Source organism: Hippopotamus amphibius, chromosome 17 (genome assembly GCF_030028045.1).
Source record: "Hippopotamus amphibius kiboko isolate mHipAmp2 chromosome 17, mHipAmp2.hap2, whole genome shotgun sequence".
Lineage (NCBI taxonomy): Eukaryota > Metazoa > Chordata > Mammalia > Artiodactyla > Hippopotamidae > Hippopotamus > Hippopotamus amphibius.
In genome coordinates this window covers 7,647,208-7,675,120 of record NC_080202.1, presented here as the reverse complement: position 1 = coordinate 7,675,120, position 27,913 = coordinate 7,647,208, and the positions used below count along the sequence as shown (strand labels likewise).

General features: G+C 54.2%; 1 protein-coding gene and 2 long non-coding RNA genes across 4 annotated transcripts; 2 read left to right on the top strand and 1 right to left on the bottom strand.

Moving 5' to 3' along the window:
• Positions 1-49: 49 nt before the first annotated feature.
• PIK3R5 (phosphoinositide-3-kinase regulatory subunit 5) lies at positions 50-27,343 on the bottom strand. Of its 2 annotated transcripts, none has more exons than XM_057716392.1 (18): positions 27,241-27,343; positions 25,408-25,508; positions 22,558-22,626; positions 21,632-21,770; positions 10,755-10,824; positions 8,190-8,364; positions 7,450-7,603; positions 6,732-6,815; positions 5,706-6,441; positions 5,424-5,586; positions 5,049-5,174; positions 4,434-4,562; positions 4,188-4,281; positions 3,873-3,949; positions 1,348-1,441; positions 958-1,040; positions 346-458; positions 50-253 (listed from the first exon to the last, which is right to left on the bottom strand). In XM_057716392.1, the coding sequence occupies exons 1-18, from the start codon at positions 27,341-27,343 to the stop codon at positions 106-108; spliced, it is 2,658 nt and encodes an 885-aa protein (XP_057572375.1). In that variant the 3' UTR covers positions 50-105. The 2 variants fall into 2 exon arrangements, with proteins under 2 accessions (XP_057572375.1, XP_057572376.1); XM_057716393.1 differs by having other exon boundaries at positions 4,434-4,559.
• Positions 7,495-13,234, top strand: LOC130840673 (uncharacterized). Its single transcript, XR_009050038.1, has 6 exons — positions 7,495-7,568; positions 8,639-8,685; positions 9,987-10,081; positions 10,176-10,276; positions 10,388-10,428; positions 13,117-13,234. It is a non-coding gene; the product is annotated as an uncharacterized LOC130840673 (long non-coding RNA).
• On the top strand, positions 13,236-14,913 carry LOC130840674 (uncharacterized). Its single transcript, XR_009050039.1, has 3 exons — positions 13,236-13,372; positions 14,142-14,293; positions 14,675-14,913. It is a non-coding gene; the product is annotated as an uncharacterized LOC130840674 (long non-coding RNA).
• Positions 27,344-27,913: the final 570 nt, after the last annotated feature.

The following is a 27,913-nucleotide window of genomic DNA, read 5'->3' as shown; positions in this document are numbered from 1 at the left end:
CGCTGCAGGGCCCAGCCCAGGGCCGTCGGGTTCTCCACCGGGAGCGAGGCCCTCCCGGGGGAGGGGGCTCCGAGGAGGCTGACCCCTGGCTTGCTGCGCAGGCCGCTAGGGCAGGGCTCCGCTGAACGTCATGATGGGCAGACAGAGCAGAGAGCAGAGGTCGGGCGCCGCCTGCGCGGGCGGGTAGGAGGGCCTCTGGGGTGGGGGGGAGAGGCTGCTCTTCTCCGGCTTGTAGCAGGGTGAGACCTCACACCTGTGGGGCAGGGCGGGTGTCAGGGCAGGCCTCCCGTCCCTCCAGCTGCTTCCGGGCCCGGGCGGGGGTGGGGGGAGGTGACGCTTTCCCACCTGACCACACTCTGCAGGATCTTCCTCTCGTCCTGGTCCAGGCACACGGCAAAGGGGCAGCTGTTAGAGCCGATGATCTGCACCTTGTCCACCTTGATCTGCGAAGTGCTAATCTGGAAGGAAGGCCCAGGTCACCCCGGAGCCCTGGCCCGGCGCGGCCAGCGTCTTCCCTCGGAACCGCCCAACTGCGTCCGGGGAGGGGGCAGCGCGGGGGCCGGGTCCCTCCCTCACGCCCTGCCCCCTCCCCCGTCTCTGCCCTTTCTTGAGTCTGGTGTCCTGGGAGGAGAAAGCGCACTGTCCGCTGCCCTCGCCACGAGAGCCCAGGTTCCCAGACACGGAGCCCCCCCTGCCTCGGACTCAGGGCTCCCCCGGCGGCCACCACGCAGCCCTTCTGCAGGTACAAGGGTGCCCTCTCCCCTGACACCCCGCACGTGTGCGCACCCTCACCTGCCTCTCCTCCCACCCACACGCCCCAGCGCATCCCTCGGACGTCCCCCCCCCCACATACACATACACACACACACACACACACACACACACACACACACGCAGGCACACACATGCCCAGTACGTCTCCCAAGGGGATGGTGGGGAGCAAGGGGAAGCCCCTACCTGGTTGAAGCCCTTCTTGGATTTAGGGTTCTGCCTTTTCACCACTTCTGTCAGGTTTAGCGTCAGGGCCTCCGTGCTGGAGTCTGAAGGGCAGGGGCGGCTCAGGCCAGGCTCGGGACCCCTCCCGCCCCAAGCCCACTCTCACCCCCTGCCCCCACCCCACCTCCCTGTCCCCCCACCCCGTCCCCACCCCGCCCGCAGCCCCGCCCTCACCCCGCCCGCACCCCCGCCCTCACCCCGTCCCCTCACCCCGCCCGCACCCCAGCCCCTCTCCCCGCCCGCACCCCCACCCTCACCCCGCCCCCTCACCCCGCCCGCACCCCCACCCTCACCCCGCCCCCACCCGCCCCTCACCCCGCCCGCACCGCCACCCTCACCCCGCCCCCTCACCTAGCTCCTCCTGCTGCCTGCAGGCCTTGCTGAGGTTGACGGAGGTGCAGACCTTCTCCATGTTACTCCAGCGACTGCGTCCACTGATGGCCCCCTGGGAAGGCAGCAAAGCCAGACCCTCTCAGCCGCGGCCCCCGTGCCCGCCGCCTCTTCTTTGAAGAAGCGGCTCCAGGCCCACCAGCGACGGGGCGCTGCCTGCAGCCAGCGCACCCAGGGAGCTCGCTCTCGTTCACCCGAGCTTGCCAGCTTCTTCACCAAGAGCCCCGTGACCCCTGTATAGACCTCACTGGCTCCAGGAAGGAGCATCAGGTCACTGGCTTGGTCCTTGGGTCAGCCTGGTGACCGGGTCGTGGGGTGCGCGCGCGGAGAGCATCTCAAGGGGCCATCTGAGGATCTTCTGAGCCCCAAGTGAGGAAGAGACAGGCCCACGGGGAGGGGTCCCAGGCAGGGCCAGGCCAGAGCCCCTCTCTGGGTCCTTGTCGGAATGTCTCTTTCATCAGGGACCTCCGTGTTACCAAACCCACCAGCACTCTCCGTCCTCGGCATGCTTGACCTCACAGGAGAATTGCATCCTGTTCACTCCTCTCCCCTCCCGGGGTCCGTGGCCGTGCTCCTGGTTTCCCCACCGCCAGCCCGGCTGGGGCCTCTGTTTTGCACCGCCACCCTCCTCTGCCCCCATCGCAGGACGCAGGTCTCAGGAGCTTCCCCTGGGGCCTCTGCTCTGTTATTCCTACTTTCTCATTAGGGAGCCTCTCTCCCTGCCCTTTCCCCATGATCTATACCCCCACCTCCACAGCTCAGGCCCGCCCTCCCACCGCCTGTTCTGGGCACTCCTCCCCTTTCAAGGCCACCTCAAGCCCACCACGGCCCACACCCACCCACCCCCGCACCTGGGCTGCTTCTGAGAAAATGGTCCTGCCAGGCACAGAAGGCTGAAACCCAGGAGTTGGGGCCTCTCCTTTTCTAATCCATACCTAAGTCCTGCTGCTCATGTGATTCACATATAACCTGCATTTCTTTGCACCCTAGAGCAGGCTGCCCACATCTCTCTCCTGGACAACCACGGGAGCCTCCAACTTGGCCTTCCCACGCCCGCTGGGCACCCCTCTGATGTTCCCTACAGAGCTGCCGCAGGGAGCTTCCAAACCTCAGATCTGATCCTGCCCCACCCCAAACTGAAGCCCCTTCACAGGATACCCACCGCTCTTAGGACAAGGGCAAAACCCCTCTCCCTGAACCGAGGCCCTTGGCATTCCAGCCTTGCCAATTTCTTAAGCCGCAACTCATCATCCTGTCCCCACTCACTGTCTCTGCTCCAGCCCTTCCAGCTGCCCTGCAGCACCCTTTGATGTTCGTGTTCTCTGTCACCACAGGGCCTTTGCACGTGCTATTACCTCTCCCTGGAGGGCACATCTCTCTTCTTACTTAACTACCTCCTGGTTTTCTTTCCAATATTGACTCAATGGCCCTTCTCAAGGAAGCCTTATGTAACTTTCCTAACTGGGTTGAACAATTCCCTTAAGGGTTCTCACAGAACCACTCACCTTTCCTGTTTGTCACAGTTGTAATCACACATGTTGTGGGATCGTCTAACCCCTCTAGACTGTAAGCGCTTTGCTCACTCTTGTGAATCTCCTGCGCCGTGAACAACATCTGGGACACAGTAGGTGTTTAACGAACACCTGGCACACAGCACCCAGCGAGGACCAGTGCCTCCTAACCGCCTCCTCGGCCACCAAATGGGGAGAATCCCATTGTCGTTACCTCACCAGCCCTTCCACTGCCTTGTCATCACGTGCCACTCATTGGTGTTACCTTGGGCTTTTTTTTTTTTTTTTTTTTTTTGGCCGTGCCACGCAGCTTGCGGGATCATAGTTTCCCGACCAGGGATTGACACTGGGCCCTGCCCCCTGCATTGGAAGTGCAGAGTCCTAACCACTGGAACGCCAGGGAAGCCCCACTTGGACATTTTTTGTTTCCTCGTTTATTGTCTGTCTCCCTGCTCTAGAAAGGTTAGAGGGAGAGCCTGGCCCTGACATGAGTAGGTGCTCAATAAATATCTTTCAAATTGCCGGAGGGAGGGAGGGAGGCAGGGAAGACGGCAGGAGGCTCCCCGTCTGGGAGGTGGGCCTGTCATGGCCCAGAGCCGGGCTGTGTTCATGGGCACCCCTCCCCCCCAACTCCCCTCGCACCAGACCCACTCCCACACACCCACCAGGACCCTGGCCTGGTCCTCACCCTGCCCCATCCTCACCCCCGGCCCTGCGGCCAGGCCCCAGCACCTCATGGAAGGGCTGAGCATGTCCAGCAGTGGGGAGAACCCGGGGGAGGGGAGCTTTGGAGGCAGAGGGGGAGAGAAAGGTCCACTGCCTCTCCTTCCCCCTTCCCTCAGCTTCTAGGAGAGCCTGGGACGCCTGCTGTGACCTTCCAGTTTAAAGACTGGGGCCCGGGCACGCGGGAGGCTGGCCCTGGGGAGGCGGCGTGGGGAGCAGCTCACGGAGGGGAGGGCCCGGCATCAGCCTCACCTTGCTGTAGATAATCTGTAGTGTTAGAGGGACGGCCTCCCGGTCACCATCGATGCCCAGCCGCTTGCTGCCAGGACCTGTGTCGCACAGAGACAGCCCTCCTGCTCCTTCTTCCAGTGTCCTTCACGGACCCCGGGCCCTGCCTCCCTGCCCCCTTCTGGTCCCTCCTGCCCCACCACCCTGGGAGCCCCCCTCCCCAGGGCCCCCGATCCTGGCCCACCTCCTCCAGCTCCACTTCCAGGGCCCCACCTCCCGGCCCCGCGAGCCCCGCCACCCCAGGGTCCCGGCCCCCACGGGGACCCAGGTGGCACCCACCCGAAGCCTTGATGGCGCGTGTGGCAGCTGAGTGACCCAGCTCCAGGGAGTGGATAAAGATCTCCGTCATCTTCTCCCCGGTGATTAAGGTCAGCTGGAGAGGGCAGGAGCGCAGGCATGAGCGTGGACCTCCCGGAGGGGCCCCCAGCACAGGCTCCTCTGGTGCCAGGCGGCTGCCTAAGCTGCGGGGGGTGAGGGCGGCCCTGCAGCGAGTCTGGGGGGAGGGGGCAGGGGGGCGGGCCTTACCTCAGTCTGATAGACCTGCAGCAGCACCGGCCGGGCAGCGAAGCGGCAGTAGTAGAGCAGCATGTCCGCCAGGATGGGCAGCTGGGCAGGGGAGCCCTCCAGGGGCCGGGACTCAGCCTTCAGAGACTGCTGGAGGTGGGGGTGGAGCCCGACCCAAGGCACAGGTGGACAGAGAGGGAGGGAGAAAGGGAGGAGGACAGGGAGAGAGACAGGGGTGCAGACACACGGAGGAGAGGGATCCCGGGACAGACAGGGCCAGGGAGGGGACGGTGAGAGGGGACGACCCACCGCCCGGCCGCCGTCCCCTCCCACGTGGGTCTCCAGGGAGGCCCTGGCCGAGCTGGACAAAGCTGGGATTTGAGGAAGGGGGCCGAAGCCTAAGGCACCTGGACCCTCCTGGGACCCCTCCCTCTCAGCGACGTGACCCCTCTCTGGGCCCTGGAGCCCTGGGTGCAGCTCAGCCCTGCTTCCACCCACCCTCCGTGCTCCATCCCAAGTGAGCCCTGGTCCTCCAGGGGGGCCTCAAGCTAGATTCCCCAAACTAGGGCCTTCAAAGCGACGCTGGGTGACTACAGCCAGGGCCCTGCCCCTGCACCCAGGAAAGGGGCCGCTCACCTGGCACAGGACCTCAGGGGGCAGATGCATAAGGCCCAGCACGTTGCGCTCATACCAGGGGTCGAGCATGCCGAGGTAGTGGGAGATGTCATTGGTGCTCTCCTCCCAGGGGGCCGCGCCCAGCTCCTGGGGCGGGGGCGAGAGTCGTCCCCAGTCACCCTCGCTGCGGGGCCCTGGATGGTACCTGCAGCCCCACCCTGAGCCTCCCCCCGCCCTCGGAGAAGCCGGACAACGCTCAGTCCACGTCACAGAGCAAAACGTGCCCCCCTCCCCCCACCACCAAATGCAGGGCAGGGACCACGCGCGGGAGGGAGAGGCACAGGCAGGAGGAGGCACCCCCTAAACACCCTGCTGGGCCCAGGGCTGGGGACCTACCGCAGCACCGAGGTGCCTCGGGGAGTCTGTGGGGAGCGGGGGCATCTGGCTCCGAGGGGCTGGGCTGGGGCTGGTGCCGGTCCCGGGGCTCCGCTTCACCGGCACATAGAAGAACTGAAGCTTGAAGAACCGCGTGAGGAGCGGACGGTTGTTCTCCAGCCGCCTGCCGAGAGGAGGCTGGTGAGAGGGGAGCCCCTCGGTCCCCCAGTCCCCGAGCCCATATGCCGCCAGCACCAGCCCCCCGCTGCCCAGGGCACACGGAGGCCCGGTGTCGGCTCTCACCGCAGCTTGCTGTACGCCCGGGCCACCTTCCCCGAGATCCGATCGGAGCCGAAGACCACGACTCGCAGCGTGGAGGCCTTGGGGTCCTCATCCCCGCTCAGGAAGGGGCGGCGGCGCTGGTGGCGGGAGGGGGGGGCCAGGAGCCAGCCGCTCAGCTGGGGGCTGAGCCTGGGCTGGGGCAGCGAGCGGGAGCGCTGGGCCCGGGAGGGGGGCAGCGCCGGGCCATCCAGGGAGCTGCAGGGGCTGCAGAGGCTGCCGGCCCGCCGCAGGGGCGGGGCGCTGTCCGGGCTGCCCTCCAGGCTCCGGGAGTCCCTCCGCAGCATCAGCTGGCTCGTGCTCTTGAAGAGTTTATAGATCCTGTTGAGCTTCTGCCCGGACCTGCGGTGGCCCCGGCGTTCCTGGCTGCCGGGCCTCTTGGGCCACTCGAAGGAGCCCTCCTCGCTGTCCTCCACGTAACCGCTGTCCACGCCGTCCGAGAGGCCCGAGACGAAGGAAGTCAGCACGTGGCGGGGGAGAGTGGGTCCTGAGGCCCGGGACGAGGTGAGGGACCCCGTGGAGTCGTGGGAGGCTGCCGAGCTGGTGGAGAGCAGCGAGTCCCTCTCGGCACAGTGCCCGTCGGTCTCCAAGTCCTCCTCCTCCTCCTCCTCCTCGTCCTCCCCTTCCTCCTCCTCGTCGTCCCCCAGGATTCCTGGCTGGAGCAGCTCCTGTTCCTTGAGCAGGATTTCCTGCAGGATGTCTGCAGGGAAGCAAGGGGAGGCACCGTCTGGGTGTCTGGGCCCTTGGGACCCCTCTTGCACACCCTTGGGAGGGGCGACAGACTCAGACAAAATGAACTTGGGGAGAAGAGGGCAGAAGGAGGGCAGAGGGCCAGCCCAGGACTCAGAGCCCTACCCCCTGCTCTGCTCAGAGCCTGCTCAGGTGGGAGGTCTGGCCGGGGATGGGGTGGGGCGGGAGGCAGCTGCACAAGAAGAGAGCCTGGGCTGTTTGAGGGGGTGGGCACCGTGAGGGCCCCAGCGGGCTGCTTACCGAAGCTGTCCTGGTTCCAGCTGTAGGTGTAGCACCTGGCCACAGGGATGGGGATGGTGCGAAGCTTGCCAGGTTTTACAGTGTCTGCAGGAATGGGGGAGGGAGGGGCAGGAGGTGAGAGCTGGGTAGGGGCCTTGAGAGTGTCCAGCTCAGTCCCCTCACTTTGGAGGAGAGGCCAGAGTTGGGAGACGACCGACACAGGACATGCAGCCGGGTGGGCAGGGGCTGAGTTGGAAGCTGGGGTGGCTGGCCCGCAGCCAGAGGGTAGATGTCAAGCCCGTTCGTGTGCTGCGTGAATGTGGCCACGTGAATGTGGCCACGTCTTAGCCTCTGCACCTCTAGTTCAAACAAGGGAATGATGGCATCATCTCATCAGGCGTCCCTTCTTCTGTGACAGACGTTTCCCGGACCCACTGAGGCACGGCAGGCCATGTGACAAAGGTGGCTCAAAGGGGTCCCTGCGACTTCTGCATTATCTTCATTGTGGGAACGAAACCACTCTCTTTTCCTCCTCCCACAGGCCGCCCTGCTGGTGACCTTGGCAGCCCAACCCTAACCCTGCAGATGAGAACCGGCCCTTGGGGCGGTAGAGCAAGGAGGTGTCGGAGAACCTGGGTCCCTGAGTGCTTGTGTGGAGCGGAACCACCAGACCGACCCGGGCCGCTCACCTGGGGAGCTGGTGGGGCCACGGGGAGAATGCCCACCCCCGGAGCCTCACCTAAGACACCAAGGAAGCCGGCTTTCTCTCCCACCGCCTGCAGCTTGCTCCTGAGCCACTGCCGGGCCTCAGCGGCATCCCCGATGCCAGATGCCAGCTCCTGGGCCTCCGCCGTCTCGGTAAAGATGTCCTCAAGCTCCGCCAGGGTCTTGGACTGAAACCCGGGGGGAGGCGGGCTTGCTTTCAAACCACGGCTTGGCCGCTCGACTTGAGCTCCCTGTGACCGGTCCCTCCCAGGCCTCATCACCCGCCTATACCCGTGGCTAATCAGGGAGCCAGGCTTCCCGCTCGGCCCCTGTTCTCTGGAAATGGTCAGAGAGAAAGGCCCAGAGCCAGAGCCCTGCGGAGTTGGGAGGGACTTCAGAGAGCACTGCTGTGGCCCAGAGAGGGGAAGGCACTGCACAGGGCCACACAGCTGACCTGTCACAGAGCTCAGACTAGACCCCAGAGCTTCCAGCTTCAGTCTAAAGCTCATTCCTGTTCCACCCAGCCCACGCCATCCTCGGAGGCTCTGTGTCCAGCCCTACTGTCTAGGGTGCCACCCACCTGGGCTAGGACCCAACACAACAGAAACCTCTCAACGAGGCCAGCCCGCCAGCGACTGCCCTGCCGTGTTACTCGGGGTGAGGGAGGCCAGCGTACCCGGGCCTCGGAGAGAGAGCAGAGAGGGGACCCTGTCCTTGCAGAGAGGTGCTCTGCTGGGAGGGCGCGGTGCTGAGCCCAGGGCCCCAGGCACGTACCTTCAGCCGGCAGTGCAGACCCGGGAGGTCACAGTGGGCCCCAAAGGTGGCCTGGAAGGCGTGTAGGAGCAGGGTGGTGTAGGCGCTGTGTGGCGAGTGCCCGGGCGTGCTCAGCTTGTCGGCCACGGCGAGGAACTCGGCCTGCACCTCCACCGGGTTCAGCAGCAGCACGGTGCTGGAGACACAGAGGACCGGCCATGGGCACTGGCGGGGGGCAGCCACAGAGCCCACGTGCTGGCCGGGGCTCTGCCCCACTGAGGCCCCCCGCCTCCTCAGAGCCCAGGTGGGGCCTGAGGCCAGGAGAGAGGCTGGGGGCTCAAGGGTCCCAGTGCCAAGGGGAAAGCTTATGATCTACTTTCGAGTACTTTTCAGCTGGGGTTTTCAAATTGAACTCAATTTTCACAATTAAATTCTACCTTTATTTTTATACAAAACATTTTTTCCTATAGGGCATCTGAACAGATGCAAGACGGCGCAAAAAAAGACTGTAGTTCAGGTGAGGTGACTGGAAGCCAGGAGGCCATTTTTGGGGAGGGGACAGTAGGACAGCCACATGGTGTTGTGCCGTGTGGCCTGAAATTTCAGCCTGTGCCCTGCTCCTCAGGCCAAGGGTTGGGGTGTGGGGTGGCATTGGCCAGGAGGAAGGGGAGCCAAGTCAGGGCTGCACCTGATTCCTCTGCTCACAGGGGATGCCTTTCTTAACTTGCCGAAGCTGTCACGCGGACCCGCATCAGGTCAGGGAGGGAGTGCGGGTCCCGCCTCCCCTCCCCCTGGACCCTGGGCTCCCGATTTTTTTTTTTTTTGAGTGAAAGCAGATTTATTGAGAGAGATACACGTTCCGTAGGCAGAATGTGGTTCGTCTCAGATGGCAAGATGGGGCCCTGGGCTCCCTCTTGATGCCAGTGTTTAAATGTCTTCATTATGGAAATTTCCAAACATACCCAAATGTTAAGAGAATCGTGAACCCTGAGGATCAATCACTCAGTGAACAGTTAACACGTGCCTGTTCGCACTTCACCCCCGCCAACCCCCATCACTGCGTTTTCTCGGAGGTATTCCAGCCATGGCGGTATTATATCTGTAAAGCCTTCAGTATGATCTGCTCACGCCTGCTCTCATTCTCTCACAAGTCTGCACTGCGTTTAAACCCAGAGCAAAGAAGCACCAGGCAGGCGGCCTTCCTGCCAGTGTCTGTGGATGGATGTCCCAGAGCCGGCCCTGGGGTCAGGGCTCAGGAACGGGACCAGGCTCTGTCAGAGTCCCCAGGGTTTAGGGAGAAACCTAAACCCTGGGGTTTTGATTTCTCTATTTGTAAGAAAAAGGGATCGGGCCCCAGTAAACAGTCCCTTACGGAGTCCTCCTCCTTTACCGACCGCTGGATCACACCCCCTCATGGACATGCATTGAACTCCACTGTATACAGGACCAGGCCAGCCACAGCTGGGCCCTCACCACCAGCACCTCCTCTGCATGCCTGTTCCCAGCACACAGATAACCAAAGTGAGACTGACTCTGGGCTCGAAGCTCTTTCTCCGAACCTCTCTGTGCCTCAGTTTCCGGATCTAAAAGATACCCTTCTCACAGGGTCAACAAAAGGCCTGGATGATGGAGACATGCTTGCAACAGTGTTCAGGGCTCAGAAGTGCCTAGAGTTCATGGGCAATCATCCACCATCCACCTGCCTCAGCCCCCTGCGGGGTCCTGCTTACTCACTAAGTCAACATTTATAAGACATTTTTAATGCCCTTTCTGTCTCTCTCGAAATCTACCACTGGCTTTTCTGTTTGTTTTTACCAGGGAGGAACTCAAACCATGTTTGCTCAGTGAATGTGCTGTGAACCTCTTCGGGCTGAGGATGGAGAGGGGCTGGGGCGACCAGAACATCTGATCTGGTAGAGGCCGCGGTCTCCGGCACCCATGTGGTTGGAGGCCCATGGGAGGGTCCTCGGAATGGAAGCTTCCTCTCTAACGCTTTTCCAACTGCAGGCAGGGAACCACGATTGGGTAATGAAATCACTTCGGGGAATCACAACCAGAAGTAAAAGTGAGATGGACTAGAATAGATCAAAACTCATCCTTGGGAGAGGGTGAGTTTCATTTCCTGAAACTTGTCTCAACTCGTGTGTGTGTGTGTGTGTGTGTGTGTGTGTGTGTGTATACACCAGACTTTCATATAAGATGCATTTTTTTAATTGTAGGTTCTGGTCAAAAAGTTTGGAAAACGCTGTTTTACTAACAGGTAAAAAGACATTATGGAAAGAGCCTGGGCTCCTGAGTAAGTCTTAGGCTCAAATCCTGGCTCAGACACTTACTAGCTGTGTGTCCTTGGGAAAGTTACTTGGCCTCTCTGACCTTCCGTTTCCTCATCTGAAAAATGGGGGTAAAGTAAGGTAATGTGTGCTTGCTCAGCACCTGGCACAATCAAGGCAGGTGGTTTTAATCCCCCCCCCCTTTTTTTTAAAGTTTCAGACCCATTTAGAAATCTGATGAAACACCCTTAGCCTAGAAAAAAGAGCATGTGCACAAAACATCCCCCCCAATTCCTCCCTCCCCAAGAGCACTCACACAGTGGAGCTGCGGTGACTCCTAGTGGACAGGCCCTGCTCGGCCCTCACCAGTCGCTGGTAGGAGATTCCTGTGGCCAAAAACAAAAGCGAAAAAAAAAAACAGTTCATGGACTTCCCTGTTCCTTCAGCAGTCATGGCCCTGCGCCTGGGCAGGAGCCCCAGCACTGGAGAATCCGGCTGGGAGGTCCTGCCTGAGGGTCAGGACAAGGGGTAGATTAGACCTGTGGCTACCAGGGTCTTAAACAGTCTGAATCCCAGGCCCCACCCACCCTGCAAAGCTTCACTCTTCAGAGACTGTGGGGCAGGGCACCCTGGGAGGAGAACGGGGCCCCTGAAGAGGCCGGGTCTCCTGCTGTCCATCTGGTCCTGGTTCTGTCACTGCGGCCCTCGCCTGGTCCCGGGTGTCCTTCTGCAGTGGACACCCTTCAGCTTAGCCTCCGCCCCGGCCAGCCTCCCCTTCCCCACCTCCCCCTCAGCATCCAGGCCCCACTTCCCACACGCTTTCAGGGGACCCTCAGGGGCCCGTGGTCCTGCCTGGCGCTGTCCCTCTCTAGGGCTGAGCCTCTGCACCACGGACCCCCTCTGCGCCTTCCTCTCTGGCTTAATCCACCTCTCCGTCTTCTCTGATTCAGAGGTGCTGAGAATAAACAAGCCAAAGTTTTCCCTTTTTCCCTGCAACGTGACTCAATTCTGCAGCTGGAAAGTATGTACTCAGTTCTATGTCAGCCATGGTGAGGAGGTTACACAATAGCTCGCTCTCCTCACCGATGGGGCTGGCATTCAGGGGGGCAGGCAGCCTCCTTGTTAGAGCTTGGGCATCATCACGGGGGCCCTGCCGGGTGTGACTGGGTACGAGCTGGGAGCAGGAAGGCAGCCCCTCGGAGGAGTCAAAGCCACGACTGGGGTTAGAGCCGGAGGTAAACACAAGGGCCACGACTTTCGCTTAGTAAATGACCGAACATTTCCTCCCAATTTATGCTATTCCAACTTGGGACCGAATTGCTTTGATTTGCGGGCCTTTCGTTTGGTGTGCCTTTTATGTAATTGTCATGTGTTTAGATGTCAATGTTATGTCTATTTTGACAGGAAAGTCCCTGAAACAGCGGGGATTACGCTCAGGACTCAGGGTGCCATCTGGTGGCCGCTCACAGGCATGACCGAGAAAAGTCCCCTCGTTGCCCCTTTAACCCCCAACAAAGCGCTGTAGGAGTGTCCCCCTTACCCCCCACCCGGGTCTCCCTGCCCCCTAATCTCCCCGACCCCAAAACACACAGACAGCAGTCTTCTCTTGACCTATCCACACTTTTCTTTTACCATGTAGTGTTTTTAACAGGCGACCCACACCCCGCTGACCTGTCACCGCCCCCCCCCCCACCCCGCCCAAGTTCTGCCCCTGTAGACGCAGGCCAGGCCGGGGCCACACTCCTGGTGGTACGGTCGACCACTTCCTCCTTGAAGCCCACTCTTCCCTTTAGTCTCATGACAAGGAACATTCTCTAACACCCTCTATGTCTCCACCTGCCTATCTTAAGATAAAGCTTTGATGGTCTCATTTGGGGATCGTGGCGGCATCAGGGCTGGGCGCTGCTGTTTGCCTGACTTTGCTGCCTTCGTGGGGGGCCCAGAGGGCATTGTTTCCAGAGCTGGTTGGCCAGTGCTGAACGGATGCCAGCAGCATCAGCTGAAACTCTACCCCTTCCCCAAAGACACCCATCAAACCCCCCCTCCTTGGCTTCTCTTGGTAACAGACCTCCTCCTATTTGGGAACCTCAGGGCGATGGGCTCATCTCCCCCTTTGACCTTCACCCCCTCTACCCTGGGCATCTCAGCAGACAGGAACAACTTCCTGGGACTCGCTTTCTTGGACCAAGCCTGGCCCAAAGGCTGAACAAAAAACACGCTTAGGTTGTTCGATGTCAGGTCCTAACAGATAGGAAATCTCATACGGGCGAGAGATGGGTCCCGGTGAGTGGGAGCTGACGGTGGGCGGCCAAGGTGAAGTTCAAGTGCCTTGTCCAGGTGTGTGAGCCCCCTTGTAACTGAGCCTGGTTTAACCACCTGAGCTTCCCCTGTTTTTAATTTTTTTTAATGTATTTTATTTTATTTTTGATTGAAGTATAGTTGATTTACAATGCTGTGTTCATTTCAGGTATACAGCAAAGTGATTCAGTTATACACACATATATATATCTACCTATTGCTTTTCAGATTCTTTTCCATCATAGGTTATTACAAGATATTGAATATGGTTTCCTGTGCTACACAGTAGGTCCTTCTTGGTTATTTTATATACAGTAGTGTGTATCTGTTAATCCCAAACTCCTACTTTATCCCTCCCCGCCCTTCCTTCTTCTTTAAAGTAGTGACTAGAAGTGGGCATTCTGCACAGGACAGCTGACGAGGAAGACAGAGCATGCGTGACAATCACCACCGGTGTCACTGAGCAGGAACTGGTACCACGTTAGTGACACTCTTGCAGGACGTCCACACTGAGGACGTGACACGGTGCCTGGGCGTCCGTGTGGCGGGCAGCAAGGACACTGTCCGGATTTGTCTGCTATTTCCCCTGAGAAGGCGAGCGCCACGATTCCGCGGAGCGCCCAGGGCTGGCACCAGGTAGGGGAGGCCCCGCCTCCGCTGCATGGCAGTCCCAGCATAAGACGATGCCGTGCTCCTCTTCCTGACCCCCATGGGACCCCGACACGAACCCCCCAGGCAGCTTCCTGCCCCCCGTCTCTGCAGTGGGCCTGGGCTCTAGAGAGTCTGCGGGAACTGGGGACGCGGACCATGAGGCCCCAGCAGGCCCTGGACGAGGTGAGGCACGGCCTCAGGTGTGAATAAATCCAGGGCGGGGAGGACGTGGAGGGTGGGAAGGGATGTGGTCTGAGCCAGGTCAGGAAGGCGAGAGGAAAACACGGGGAGGATGCCACTGGGCAGAAGGCCATGTGGGCAGAGGGGATTTGGTTCTTGGAATAAACAGGCTAATGTAAAAAAAAAAAGACATGCTGCAGTGACCCCCCAGAAATGCCCAGGGGGCGTACGAAGCCTCAGCTTGGCAGAGCCTTCAGGCCTGGGGGTGGGTGAGGTGAGGCCTGCCACCCCAGCCCTCTCCCCACCCTGCTGACAGTCACCCCGACAGGACCAGTCTGGGTCTTCCAGTCCCCTCTTACTAGTAGGTCAAACACGGTGGAGACTTCTAGGCATCTAGCCAACACCCACCGCCTTCTTCTTCACCAGTGGGACATGGAGTGATATGCCCAGTTGATAAATCACATTTCTCAACCTCCTTTGCAGAAGGAGTTGGGTGGGGCCTCTGGAAGACCCCTTTCTGCAACTCCCCTCATTTCCTCCTTTCTGTTAACTGGAATGGGGACATGATGGCCAGAGCTCCAGCAGCCATCTTAGACCATGAAGTGACTTGAGGACAATGTTTCCTGCTAAGGATGGTGGAGCAGAAAGATGGGAGAAGGCTGATCCAGAATGTTTGTGGGACCCCTGTGTCAACCCTGGACTGCCTTCTTCCAGATTTTTTTTAATGTAAGAGAAAAACAAACCCTTATGAGTTTAAGCCACTGTTATTCAGGGTTTTCTGCTAGAAGCCATCTGGCTAAGCCCTAAACGGTCATACCCTGTGATTTCTGGAAGAGCTGCCCTCCAAATCTCCCCCTGTGATATTGTGACATAATATACATGTGGTCTCCATCCCAGTTCCTCAGACAGAAAGCCTAAAACTTGTTTTCCTGAGGAAAGTGAGGGATTAGGTGTGAGAGGAGTGTCTTTGTTATTCATAACAAGCTCCCTTCAACCAGACCTGAGTTTATGCCAACGAGGTGGCTCTTGGTGGGCCCCGAGGCAGCTTCTGGAGGGGGCTACTTGCCTGAAGGAAGCAGCCGTGTGACTACCTCCCCCTCCCTCCAGGAGGGGCTGGACACTGCGTCAATCACCGATGGCCAGGAGTTAATCGATCACCCCACTTGACAGAACCTCCATAAGCATCTCATAAGCGCCTCAGCTGCAGGGCTGGGAGAGGGTCACGCACCCCAACAGCACAGGGACAGAAGTCCCACACCAGGCCCCCGCCGGACCTCGCCCTGTGTGCGGCTTCATCTGCCTGTTCATCTGTATCCTTTACCACATCCTTTACAATAAATCAGTAGATGCACATAACGTGTTTTCCTGAGTCCTATGAGCCATTCTAGCGAATTAAAGAACTGGAGGAGGAGGTCCTGGGAACCTCCGCTTTATAGCTGGACAGTCAGAAGTAAGGGACGGGGCATCTGAAGTGGGGGTGGTCTGTGGGACTCAGCCCTTGGCCTGTCCGGTCTGCCAGACCCCAGGTAGTTCGGGTCAGAATTGAGCTGAATCGCTGGACACCCAGCTGGGGCCGGGAGCGGTGGAGAACTGTTTGGTGTGTGGGTGGGGGAACCCCACGCATCTGGTGTCAAAGAGTGTTCATTCGGTAACAACGGCACAGACCCCCACCTACAGCCAGTGACGTCGGACGTTCTTTCAAGGTGTGTAAACCCTTCATTCCATACTCACAGATGAAAAGTATAAAATGCAAACTCTTTCATTAGTCATGTCCCAGAGAAACACACGACCACTGAAGGATACTCAGAATTCACCCGCCACCAGTAGAGAGACCAAACTGACTGATCCAGGTTTGTTCCTGCTTTGAAAGGAGGTCAGAGGGTGGGCAGGTGCTCGGGGAAAGGAAAAGCAGTAGGAGAAGTTGCTGCTCCACTATCCACGGCGTGGACCGGGCTCACCAGCTGGGACCGCCCAGTATTACAAGATACGAAATAGTTCCCTATGCTATACAGTAGGTCCTTGTTGTTTATTTTATATACAGTAGTTTGTATCTGCTAACTCCAAACTCCTAATTTATCCCTCCCCACACCCTTCCCCCTTGGTAACCATAAGTTTGTTTTCTATGTCTGTGAGTCTGTTTCTGTTTTGTAAATAAGTCCATTTGTATCATTTTTTTAGATTATGCATATAAGTGACATCACAGGACATTTGTCTTTGTCTGACTTACTTCACTCAGTATGATAATCTCCAGGTCTACTCGTGTTGCTACAAATGGCATGATTTCCATTCTTTTTCATGGCCGAGTAATATTCCAGTGTGTGTGCACGTGTGCGTGTGTGTATCACATCTCCATCCATCCATCTGTTGATGGACACTTGGGTTGCTTCTGTGTCTTGGCTACTGCACACAGAGCTGCTACGAACGCAGTCCTACTTTTGACAAGGAGGCTCAGAGAGCTTATGTGACCTGTCCAAGGTCATCAGCTAATAAGTGACAGAGCATAGGTCTTTGTTATCCCAAAGCCCATGTTCCTTCTCTCACACGTGACTTTACAGCTAAAGCAAGAATCATCAAACTTCTCTGGGTCTCGGCTGTCTCACGCCCAAAATGGGAGGGATGCTGCTTTTCCCTCTCACTCCACAGGGCTGCGGTCTGGGTGAGACGCAGTCATGGCACTCTGGGTGCTCTGAAAACTGCAGACTGACTCACACGTACGATGCCCGCTGTCTCCCCTCAGGATGACAGACCAATTCTCTGCAGGCAAGTGTTAAGGTCTGCACAGCGGTGGGGGCACAGGGTAAATACTCCACAAACATGTGGGCTGAACCCAAGAGGGGTGTGGTGGGCAGGACCCGGAAGCACTGACGTGAGATTTCCTGCCACTCCCAGGTGGAGGCAGTAGGCGACCCTATTGGGGGTGGAGTCAGGAAGAAGGGGGAGGCCCGCAGACTCGATAACCTGCCCACTTCCTCTGACACCCAGCCACATCAAAGTGGGATAAACTGTTTCACTCATCTCCATGGCGACTCGACTCCCCAAGGCTCCATGGGTGGAGGGCCCAGCTCCCCAGGTCCCTTGTCATCTTCTCCCTGGGACCTTGCCAGAATCCATCTATTAAGCTAAGACCACCCCAAAACCTACTGCCCCTGGCAATGGGAAATCAATGTAGGCCAGCATCCACCCTCACACACTGAGAGGGAGACATTATTATAGTCCCATTTTACAGATGAGGAAACTGAGGCTCCTATGACGTTAACTGTCTTGCCAAAGGCCCCACAGCCTCAGGGTTTGAAACTACGATGGTCTAGTACTGAGTACTGGTAACCACCAAGTGATTCAGCCTCAGCCTCTCCTGGAGAGCTCATTGCCTGGCCTTCCTCAGCTGGGGTTACTGGGGGTGGAGTTGCTCAGCAGTAAGGCAAAACTATTACCTCGTGCCTTTACAAAAGCACACCAAAGCACCTCCTAATGAGCCCACTTAAAGGTTATGTAGAAGAAGCTAATTTGGTTTAATTTACTACTTGCTATTAATGAGGGCTCAGGGTCTGTGAAATCAGAGGTTCACTTGTGGATGTGGGATGAGTAAATTTTGTTCACTATAAAAGATAACTTCAAAGGTTTTTTTCCCCTCTATGACGTTTTATTCTCCCATACCATGTTAACTAATTTTGTATCTAATTCTGCCATCTTTTTGTGGCTTAGATGAGAAACTTATTTCAGTTTCTCATACCCTTCTTTAAACCAGCTCTCCCACTTTGCTGGTTCCCTCAGTAACATGCTGAAGGCGTCTTCAACACAGGCTCACTGAACAACTGCTAGGGTTTTTAACTGCTTGAAAGTGACTCTCTGACATGAGAAAGAGCTCATGGTTTCCTATTTCGGTTCTGCTTTCCCTGGAAGAGGAGGAGTCCCTGGAACGGGCAGCCTGGCCTGAGTGTCCCCCTCCAGTCATTTGCTTCGGTCCCCAGCATACCTCCCATGGTCCCAGGGGCAAGGTCCAGGGGAAGACCCTCAGCAGTGAGTGACTAGGGTTCCAGGAGTCCCCTCTGCTCCGAGTCCAAGGACCCTCACTCCATTTCCATCTCCAGCTGCTGCTGTGCCTGGCTTTGGTCCCCCAAACTTAGAACCCCACGTCCCCCAATCTGGGCCTCGCCACAGGCCCCCGCCCCCCTCGGCTCTACATCTGCTCGCTGGGGGCTGCTGGGAGCTGAGTTCCTGCTCAGCTGCCCACAAAAACATCTCGAGGCATAGCGTGCATTCAGCTGAGGGGAGCCAGCTGGTTCCACCTGAAATTGGGAAGCGGTACCCATGCACGCAGGTGACAGCCCTCCCCCTGCCCAACCTCTCCCTTACCCATTTCAAAGGAAGGCCATTTAGATCTTTGGGAGAGACTGAAGGTCCTGCCAAGGTATGTGCATCTTAAATCCTTTCTGTCTCATTATAGAAAGGAAGAAAAGCTTTGCTTTCTTGTTAAAGGAATTCTGGTCACCAGCAAGAAGCCCAAAAGCGATCCAGATCTGTTCGTTCTGGGGGCGGGTAGTGGGAAGGAAGGGAATAAAAGAGATTAAATCGGCCTTTTTTTTTAGGTTGCCTTGTAAAGCTAGGTTGGCTGACTTGTCTTTTCATCACGTGCCTTAGCACCTTTCCTAGTCTAACCCCTTCTCCTGCGGGCCTTCCTGATTTCTTAATTCTTCCACCCGAGTCTCTACCAGGAGGTGAGGTCCAGGTAATTGGCAGACTTTGGCTACCCTAGCCTCTGCCTGTTCAGCTCCTTAGCGCCTGTAAAAACAGCCAGCTGATTGGCTGGGAGAAGACAGATCAGCTGATTGGTTGGGCAGACAGATCAGCTGATTGGTTGGGGGCAGACAAATCAGATGATCAGGTGAGGAAAGAAGTCATAAACCGCTCCAAAGGAATTTTCACATAAAGCTTCAGTCCTGAGCTTTCTAGGGTCTGTGAATTATTACGGGATAAGATTTGGTATTTCTGTCCTCTGTGCATTTAATGCACATAATGAGACTTAGACACGCTCAAATACTAAACAGGGTCTGCTGCATATACAGATTTAAAGGGGAAAAAAAGGGGGATTACAGCATACATAGTATTTGGGGGCCTGCTTTTTCACTCAACAAGTTACTCCACACGTTTTTATCTCAGGAACCTCATTTCTATCATAACATTTTTAACGACGGAGTAGGACGCCACCAAATGACTTCACTACAATATATTCAACTATGTACAGTATTTGAGTTTTTTGGTTGATTATTAAAAAAAAAAAAAAAAGAACATACTTGTAGCTAAATCTTTGCACATCCATAATTATTTATCAGGATAAACTTCCAGGAATGGAATTTCTAGGTGAAAGGATATTCTTTTTAATGCTTTAAAATGGTCCTCCTCCTGACTGACACTGGTATTTTGTTCTTTTTTTTTTTTTTAGCTTTACCAATTTAATACGGAGAAAAAGGTGTCTCAGTGTTTAGTTCGACATTTTCTTTATTACTCGTGAGGGTGAATATTTGGAGGGAGGGGTGTTGCTCAGCTGTTCGTGGTTCTTTTTTGATGTGCTTGAATCGTATCCTTTATTCATACTTCCATTGGTGTGTTTGCTTATGTTTTCAGTTGACAAAAGAACTCTCCGTGGGTTTGATACATGAATTTTTGTTGCAAATATTTTTCTTAGTTTTCATTTACTTTTCACTTATGGTGGGTTTTGCCATAGAGAAGCTTTAATTTCATGCTCTCACATCTGTCAGCCTCTCATTATTTTTGCCTTGCGGGGGCACACGTTTGGCATCTGCTCTACTCTAGGGTCATGTAACCTATTTTTCTTCCATTACTTTTATGGTCTTACTTTTCACACAAATATTTCACTCATCTGAAAGTTACTTTTATGTTTGCAGTAGAACTCAACTTTTTTTTTTTAAAGCTCTTTATTGGAATATGATAGCTTTACATGGTTGTGCCAGTTTTTGAGGTACACCAAAGTGAATCAGCTGTATTTATACATATATCCCCATATCCCCTCCCTCCCTCAACTTTTTTTAAGACATAATTTTAATCCTCTTTTGGTCTGTCAATTATCCTGATACCATTTATTAAATGACAAATTTTTTTCATCACTGATTTGAGGATGCCACTTTGTCATATAATACATTTTTATACATTTAATCTGTTTCTAGCTATTCTATTTTTCATTATCTATTCTTATATCAATAGTGTACTATTTTAATAACTATACCCTTATAGCACTTTTAAAGACCTATTAGGGAAATATCCCATTCTTACTCTTCCTTAAGAATACGTAAACACATAATAAATCCTACTGTAGAGCATTTATTCTGTCCAATACTTAATTTTGTTAAATTTTAAAAGATACTGGTATTTTTTATCACAGTTACATTTATTTCCATAACACCTAATGTTGTTACAATATTGATTCAGTCCAGTAACATGTTGCTTACATTCTGCATCCTTCAATAAAGTTTGCTTTCTCTATGTAGGTTATTCATATTTCTTTACTTTATATTTTTAGTTGCTATTATAAATTTCTTTCTCCCCATTATGTGTTCTTACTGGTTGATGCTATTATATGAGAAAGCTCTTAGCTACCTGATTACCGCTCTGACAGTTCTTTGGGTGATTCTCAGTCTTGACAGATAAGCAACTGATTGATCTCTATGTAATTACAATTTTATCTTCTCTGGAAGAGGAAATCTCTCTCTCTTTCTTTCTTTCTTTCTTTCTTTCTTTCTTTCTTTCTTTCTTTCTTTTTCTTTCTTTGCATAGACAAAATAAATGCCTATAAGCATGAAGAGGAAGAGTATTGATTTAATAATGGAAATGCTCCTAGTAGTTCACTAGGGGTTGTTACCTTATTAAGGGCCCTTCCATGTATTAATAGCCTCCACATATTAGAGAGGCTCTGAATATCAGGAATGGATGTTGATTTTTTTTTTCATTTTTTAAAAAATATTTATTTTATTTTATTTATGTTTTAAATTTTTGGCTGCGTCGGGTCTTCGTTGTGGCACACTGGGTCTTTCGTTGCAGCGCGTGGGCTTCTCTCTAGTTGTGGCCCACGGGCTCCGTGGCACACAGGCTCTGTAGTTTTTGGCACACAGGCTCTCTAGTTGAGGCATGCGGGCTCAATAGTTGTGGCGTGCAGGCTCAATAGTTGTGGTGCAAGGCATGTGGGACCTTAGTTCCCCGACCAGGGATTGAACCCTTGTCACGTGCACTGCAGGAGAGATTCTTTACCATTGGACCACCAGGGAAGTCCCTTTTTTTTTTCCCAACCTTAAATATTTTTATTCGGAATGGAGGTTGAATTCTATCAAACATTTCAGAGGCATCTGCTGGGATGTTTGTGTGATTTTATTCCTTTGAGCTACTGATGTGATGAATTCCTCTAATATGGGGCCACCTCTCAGTAAATCATACTTGATCGTGTTTTTCTCGCTGTACAATAGCTCTGTTAGACCTCATTTTCGTGTCTGTTGTAGCACCTGCAATTTCTCAAGAACTACTTTTCAGAATGCACGTAGGTAACCTTGGACAGCCAGGCCCTGCCCACACCCGCCGTGGTGCCCATCTACCTGTTCATTCCTGGCACCAGCCACCTTCCCCGCCAGAACCAAGTCCATCCAGACACACATTCCCCTACCTGTTCCAGGGTAAAAAGAACAAACAAGGGCCTCTCGTCGACATTGTGGGGGCTTCTCTGTCTGACTTGGGCAGGCTCAGAGACCCCTTGGCTGACCAGAGCAGAGGCACAGGCTGTGAGGTGGGGTCTCCTTGCCCTGAACCCCTGCTCAGCTTCCCCTAGGAACTCCTCTTTGAGTTACTGCCAGTGTTGGCTGCCTTCAGCCATCTGATGCTGATGCAGACGTGGGCACGAGAACCATGAAGAGGGGACTCCAGGGCTGTAAAGCAGGCCCCAGGCAGAGATGAGCTGAAGGATGCTCAGTGAGCAGGGTCATAGCCAAAGCGCAGTTTCAGAAGAGCTGGAAAACTCCTGACCGCGTGGTCCCTGCCCCACGTGCGGGTCGCCTCAACACTTACCTGGGGCCTTCAGTTCAGCGTCGATGAAGGTGAGCAGTTCCTGGCAGATGCTGCAGTAAGGGACGGGCCAGGTCAGGAATCGGTGGTAGGTTCTGGCTGCTTTCAGAAGGAGATCGGAGTCTGGTGGGAAGTGTGGAGTCTGGGATGGGGAGGGAGCGGCAAGCAGAGGGGTCCGGGTGAGAGAAAGCTCACTGATGCTCCAGAGCAGACCCTGCTCCCTTCTGGAATGTTCCACAAAGGCCACACACGTCCTGGCAGCAGTGTATCCCAGGACAAGGGCAGGCAGGATTGAAAGTTACCCACCGGAAGTGAGTTACAGATAGGCAAGATGGTACCCAAGGATGTCTCTACTACAGGGGCCTCGTTTTCACCCCACATGACAGTTTGCCAAATACACGAGGGCACCTCTCTGAAGAGCTGTCTCCTTGGAGGTCATCCTAAATGGTGCCGTTGCTGCCACTCCTTTCGAGGAATGGTCTTCAAGGCCTAAACAGCCTTTATTTAAATATCCTCATGAGAAGCCAGTGTCTATTCTCGGAAGTGGATTGATTCAATGTACGTGGAGTCATTTGGTGCCACCGGTCTGGTGAACAGGGGGTGACCACATTGGGGGAAACTGACCACTGGGGTACAAAAGGAGGTGGACATCACATCTCTTAACAGAATCTCTCTGGTGGTTTGTGGACGGGCTGTGACCGCATCCCCTCCATGGGTGCCCAGATAGTCCAGGCATGATGGCGGCCACGTGGAGTTGCTGGAGGCCTCTCATGGGACTAATCTGAAGCCATTAGAGGGGTGACACCCATCTAAAGTGTCACTGGTGGGCAGTTTTTCCCTCCGAGCTGCGAGGGTTCTGTCCCCTCCATGGAGGCTGTTCTTCCCTCTCCTTCCCCGCCTCCCCCAGCCTGGCCCATCTGGGAACTTACACAGAGGACAGTGGAGTAGAAGAGCAGGGCCAGGGGGGCGAGGAGGTCATAGGTGCCCTTCTCTTGGACCTGTGCAGAGGACAGGAGAGGAGGGGTCTCACTCACGGCGTGCACAACCGAGCACTGCTCTCTTCTCTATTCCTTTCTTTTTTTTTTAAAGTGAAAAGTAATGTAATCACAAGACAAACATTTAGAAAATAGAAGTAAAAAAAAACACACCCCACAATAACCCCCTTCCAAACTCAGCCACAGTTAACGTTTCAACATACTTCTCCTTACACCATTTTTCTCTAAGTATTTTCCTTTGCAAAGCTATAGTCATTGGGTACATATTTTTACGCTTCATGTCTTTTACATACAACATTATAAATGGATTTCTGTTTTGCTACACCATCTCTAAGACCACCTTTTCCCCCCTCCTTGTTATACATTTATCTGTTATTTGTGTTGTAAATATGTTTTCCAGTTTGTTGTTGACCTTTTAATTTTACAGAATTTTTTTGATGTACCTAAATAACAAGTGTTAACTTTTTCCTTTATGGATTTTTGCTTTTGCATGCAAGGATCATGTAAATATTCATATATATTTTCTTCTTTTCTTGGAAGCTTCATTTTTAAAAATTTAAACCTTTAATCCACCTAGAGTTCTATCTGCTGTATAATATGAATTTGGAATCTCACTCCGTATTTTTGGAGACGTTAAATCAATTTCCTCTAAACCACTTAATAAATTTTACTGATGCAATTTTTTTTTTTTGGCCAAGCTGCAGGGCTTGCGGGATCTTAGTTCCCAACTCAGGGATTGAACCTGGGCCCCAATAGTGAAAGCACTGAGTTCTAACCACTGGACTGCCAGGGAATTCCCTGAAATTTTTTAATATATTAAATTTTGTTTCTACCCTTGGATACTATCCATCAGTTTTACTAGCTGTATAAGACTCCTTCTGGTAGATCTCCATAATTTATTAGCTTTATTTTAGGCACTTAAAATTATTTTCTTGCTATTTTAAGTACTTGTGCAATGAAAACCTTTGTGCACACTTTTTTCTAAAATTTGGATTATCTGTCTAGTATAGAGTTCAAGAAGCGGCATCAATGGATCCACGACTATACACATATTTATGATCTCCGAGACGTATTGCCAGATTGCTTTCCAAAAGAACTTTGCCATTTATAATATCGCGTATATATGAAAGTACCAGTTTCACTACACCCTTCCCTGCATCCGTTATTATAAAGTTTTTGCAAATCTGCTAGGCAAAAGCTGTGCCATTATGGTTTTCATTTGCATTTATTTTATTATAACTGAAGCAACACTTTCCATAGTGTTTAAAAGTTCTATTTATTCTTTTGTGTATTGTCTCTTTGATAGAGCCCACCACACCACAAATACGCATGGATATACACAAGCTAGAATCCTTTGGTCAAAATTCTAGTGGTCTCCCAATCCATTCTAGAATTCATGGGGGTTGAAGAAGCAGAGAAAGCCTCCCCCCACCGCCCCCCATCTCTGCTGTGCCTGATGATGTCAGCAGGGTCAAACTGAGAATTCTCCTTCACGGTCCTGAATAGACCATGTGTCCAGTACACCCAGCTGCTCAGCCCCTTCTATAAAACCCTCCCCTGTTGCTACACAGTGGTTGTTCCTTTATGTTTGGGTTTATAAGGTGGTTTAGCTCTTCTGAGTTGGTCTGCTTGTGATCAGGGTATAAAAGCACCAAGTAAATAGTGGTGCCCGCATTTGAACCATGGGCGTCTTTTCTTTTTTCAAATTTTTAAAAATTAATTTTTATTGGAGTATGGTTGATTTACAATATTGTGTTAGCTTCCACTGCACAACAAAATGAATCAGCCATACACGTACAGACACCCCCCCCCCCTTTTGGACTTCCCTCCCATTTGGGTCACCACAGCGCATTAGGTAGAGTTCCCTGCGCTGTACAGTACGATCCCATCAGTTGTCTATTCTATACATAGTAGCAGCAATGTATATGCGTCCACCCCAGTCTCCCAGTCCCTCCCACCCCACACCCTTCCCCCTTGGTATCCATACATTTGTTCTCTACCTCTGTGTCTCTATTTCTGCTTTGCAAATAAGGAACCTTGGGTGTCTTGATAAACCAAGACTTTCTCTTAGAGGCAAAGGGATGGCTGAGAAAGATGTGTTTTCCAACTCAGTCATGTATCAAAAGAAACAAAACTTAAAAGAAAATTCTTCATAAAAAAGCCAATCTCTTCAGGGACTCACAGCTGTTCTGGAACCCCAGCCCAACTCAGCATTAAACACACTCTTCTCCTGAGTCATAAAAGTCTATTTACTGAACTGTTAGAAGAGGTCTCGGTTTACCTCTCCAACAGGTTTTCTCTTTTGTGTCTTTGTTCTTATGGGTCCTCCCTCCTTTGCAGTCAATACCTTGACCTACAAGCGACGTTCGTCTTTTTTTTTTTTAAATTTATTTATTTATTTTGGGCCGCGCTGGGTCTTAGTTGCGGCATGCATGTGAGATCTAGTTCCCCCACCAGGGATCGAACCCGGGCCCCCTGCATTGAGAGTGCTGGGTCTCACCCACTGGACCACCAGGGAAGAACCACAATGTCTGTCTTAACAAGCAGCTTAAACTCAGGACCCTGGCTCACACAGCTCGTGTTCTTAGTGAAAGGACCATGTCCCGTTCCTGAGGCCTTCGATCCACAAGCACCACCGAAGCAGGGAACTCACAGGCTTCCAGTGCCTCCGCCAAGCCCCCTGGTGGTCCAGCCACCCCAGCACTGACGTCCTGCAGGGACCTATTTCTCCACTCTACGAGGCCGAGCCCAGCGCCGCCCTCCGAACCCAGGCCGAGCCCTCACCTCACGGGTTTTCTGCAGGATCTGCTCCAGGAGGATGAGGAAGTGGCCGGGGTCCCTGCTTACCAGCTCCTGCAGGCTCCAGCAGTTCAGACACAGCCCAGCTGCAAAGGGAGGGAGAGGCCAGGGATCAGTTTGGGGTTGGAGGGAAGTGGGAATTCCTGGGGCTGCACCGGGGCCTTCCCTTCTGAAGTAAGAGTCTCAGAAAGTTCTGGATCAACACATTCAACCCTATCATGCCCCATCAAGATAATAAGTTTCTTCTTCCCGCACAGGCAGGAGGCTCAAGAGACACAGAGAGGGGCTGGGATCTCCCTTAGAGGCTGAGGAACCAGCCACAACTCTCCTCCCCGTGCATCTGGAGAGCACCAGCTTCCCCACATCCTCCGAGATGCAGGGAAGGGGAACAGAAGCAGAGATCGCCACCCCAGGACACAAGGCTGAGTCTGCGACAGCCATGGGACCTCCCCGAACTGCTGGGCAGTGGAGCCCGGGCAGGGGAAGCGCCATTCATTTCTATTTTGAAAGCTACGAAGGGCACTTCATCACTCTGTAACTTCCCCAGAGTTTTGTCAATGACTACTTCCCTGCAGTCAGCATGGTAAACCCCCCAAAATGAAAGGGGCAGTCACAGAGGCCTGTGTGTGTGTGTGTGTGTGTGTGACAGGGAGTCAGAGCAGTGGCGGTGGCAGTGGCCCTCTCATGTGCACGAGCTCCTTCCAAAGACCTGAAGGCCCCAAACAGTGTGTTCACATGGTCACAGGTTTCAGTAAAATTTGCTAAAGTCATTTATGTTTGTATTCTTTGACTTAACGATAGCCCCTCAATTCTATAAGCTTAGTCTCATTAAAAGCTGGATAGGAGGCCAGAAGGAAGAAAACTGCCATTTATTGACCGCCTACTGTGTACCTATAAGGTGCCAGGCCTTTCACACATCAGCTTCATTGAGTCTCCCATCGTCCCCTCGGGAAGGTGGTTCCTGCTGTTATTACTCTCATTTTACAGACAAGGCAGGTGAGTCCTGAGAGGCTAAGGGACTTGCACAAGTTCCTACAGCCAGTAAGAGACAATTTAAAGTCAGATCAGCTTAATTCCAAAGGCCAAGGAAAGCCTCTCAGAGGAGGTGACATTTGAGCTGAGACCTGAATGAGAAGGAGGCAGCTCTGTGTAGTTCTGAGGGAAGAATTCCAGGCAGCAAGTGCAAAGGTCCTGAGGTAGGAAGGAACCAGGTGTGTGCGAGGAGCATGGGTCTACCTCATGGGGTAGTTAGGGAGGCAAGTGAGATGTGGAAGTACTTTACGAGCATAAGGAATTATTACAATTAGGCTCTAGCCTTGGAGACAACTCCCCCGGCCTGCAGATACCCCTGTTTCTCAGTCCTGGGGATCATGGGACCCGGAGGCCTCCTACTCCCTGAAGTTCCACTGAGATTCTCCATTGTTCTATGGGGAAGAGGAGGATGAGGCTATGGAGAGAACCAGAAACCAGATAAACAGGTGAATTCTGGGGAAAGCTGTCGATAAATTCCCAGCTGCTCTTTTGAAATCAGCAGTGTGGCACTTCACCTGGCCCAATACCTTCTTCAGGAAGCTATGCTTCTAGCACGTGAGAAGGATGAGGAAGACAGCATGGGGAAAGGAGAAACTGCCGCCCACCGAGGGCAGCTCTCCAGCAGGTGCTGTGCCGGACACCTGCCCAGGTGAGGTCTGGGGGCTTGCTCCAGTCAGACAGGGTTGGAACCAGAATCGGCCAGTTCCGAGCCTGGTCCAGTGCTCACCACAGCCCCTGAGGCTCCCTTGGGCCCTAAGTGCACCTCCCTGGCTCCCTGGGACCTACCTGACCAGGAGGTGGAGCGGCGGCTGAGGCTGAGCCCGTGCAAGCAGCGCTCCAGGGCGTGCTGGATGCGGTCCTCCGTGCACGTCGTGGCCCCTGGCTGCATCCTGAGTCATCGCCTGCATGGGGGACAGACACTGGTCAGCCTGGGGACCCCCAGGCTCAAGATGCACATGGCCCAGCAGGGCAGCTGGCAGAGACAACGGGCACTCACAGCCCGGTGCCATTGGCCAGCTGCCTCCAGGGCTGGACCGGCTCCTGGGCTCCCAGCAGTGCTGCTCGGAGTGGCAGGACGGGGCACAGGCTACGGGAAGTGATGGGTGGGGGAGGAGTGGACAGGTGCGGGCTGCCCCCCACCCCTGGGGCAGGGACGAGTGTCTCCAAGAGCCCAGGGAGCGCCTGAGGCGAGTGCCTGGGGCGTGGCCAGGTCCCTGTGCTGGGCAGGAGGACCTCAAACGAAAAATCAGGATCACCTGGGGGACTTTTTTCTGAATTTCCAGGCCTGTGTCCCCCACCCCTCAGGGATGGGCAGGGAGCCTGTTCCTGATGACAAGGTCACAGAGATCCCCCCCAGGGTGCCGAGGCTCCAAGGCTGAGGCTCTTCACACACACCCCACCCCCACCCCGCCACACCCTCTGTTTGGGTGCCCAGGCCACAGGCACCTGGGCCTTTTCT

What these genes read in the sequence shown, in the direction of transcription:
- PIK3R5 (XM_057716392.1), bottom strand. Translation starts at nt 27,343, where the DNA reads ATGCAGCCAGGGGCCACGACGTGCACGGAGGACCGCATCCAGCACGCC. An exon ending in TCCTGCAGAAAACCCGTGAG is followed by an intron (nt 22,627 to 25,407) that starts GTGAGGGCTCGG and finishes TCCTCTGCACAG; the next exon opens with GTCCAAGAGAAGGGCACCTA. An exon ending in ATCCTGCAGAGTGTGGTCAG is followed by an intron (nt 254 to 345) that starts GTGGGAAAGCGT and finishes CCTGCCCCACAG; the next exon opens with GTGTGAGGTCTCACCCTGCT.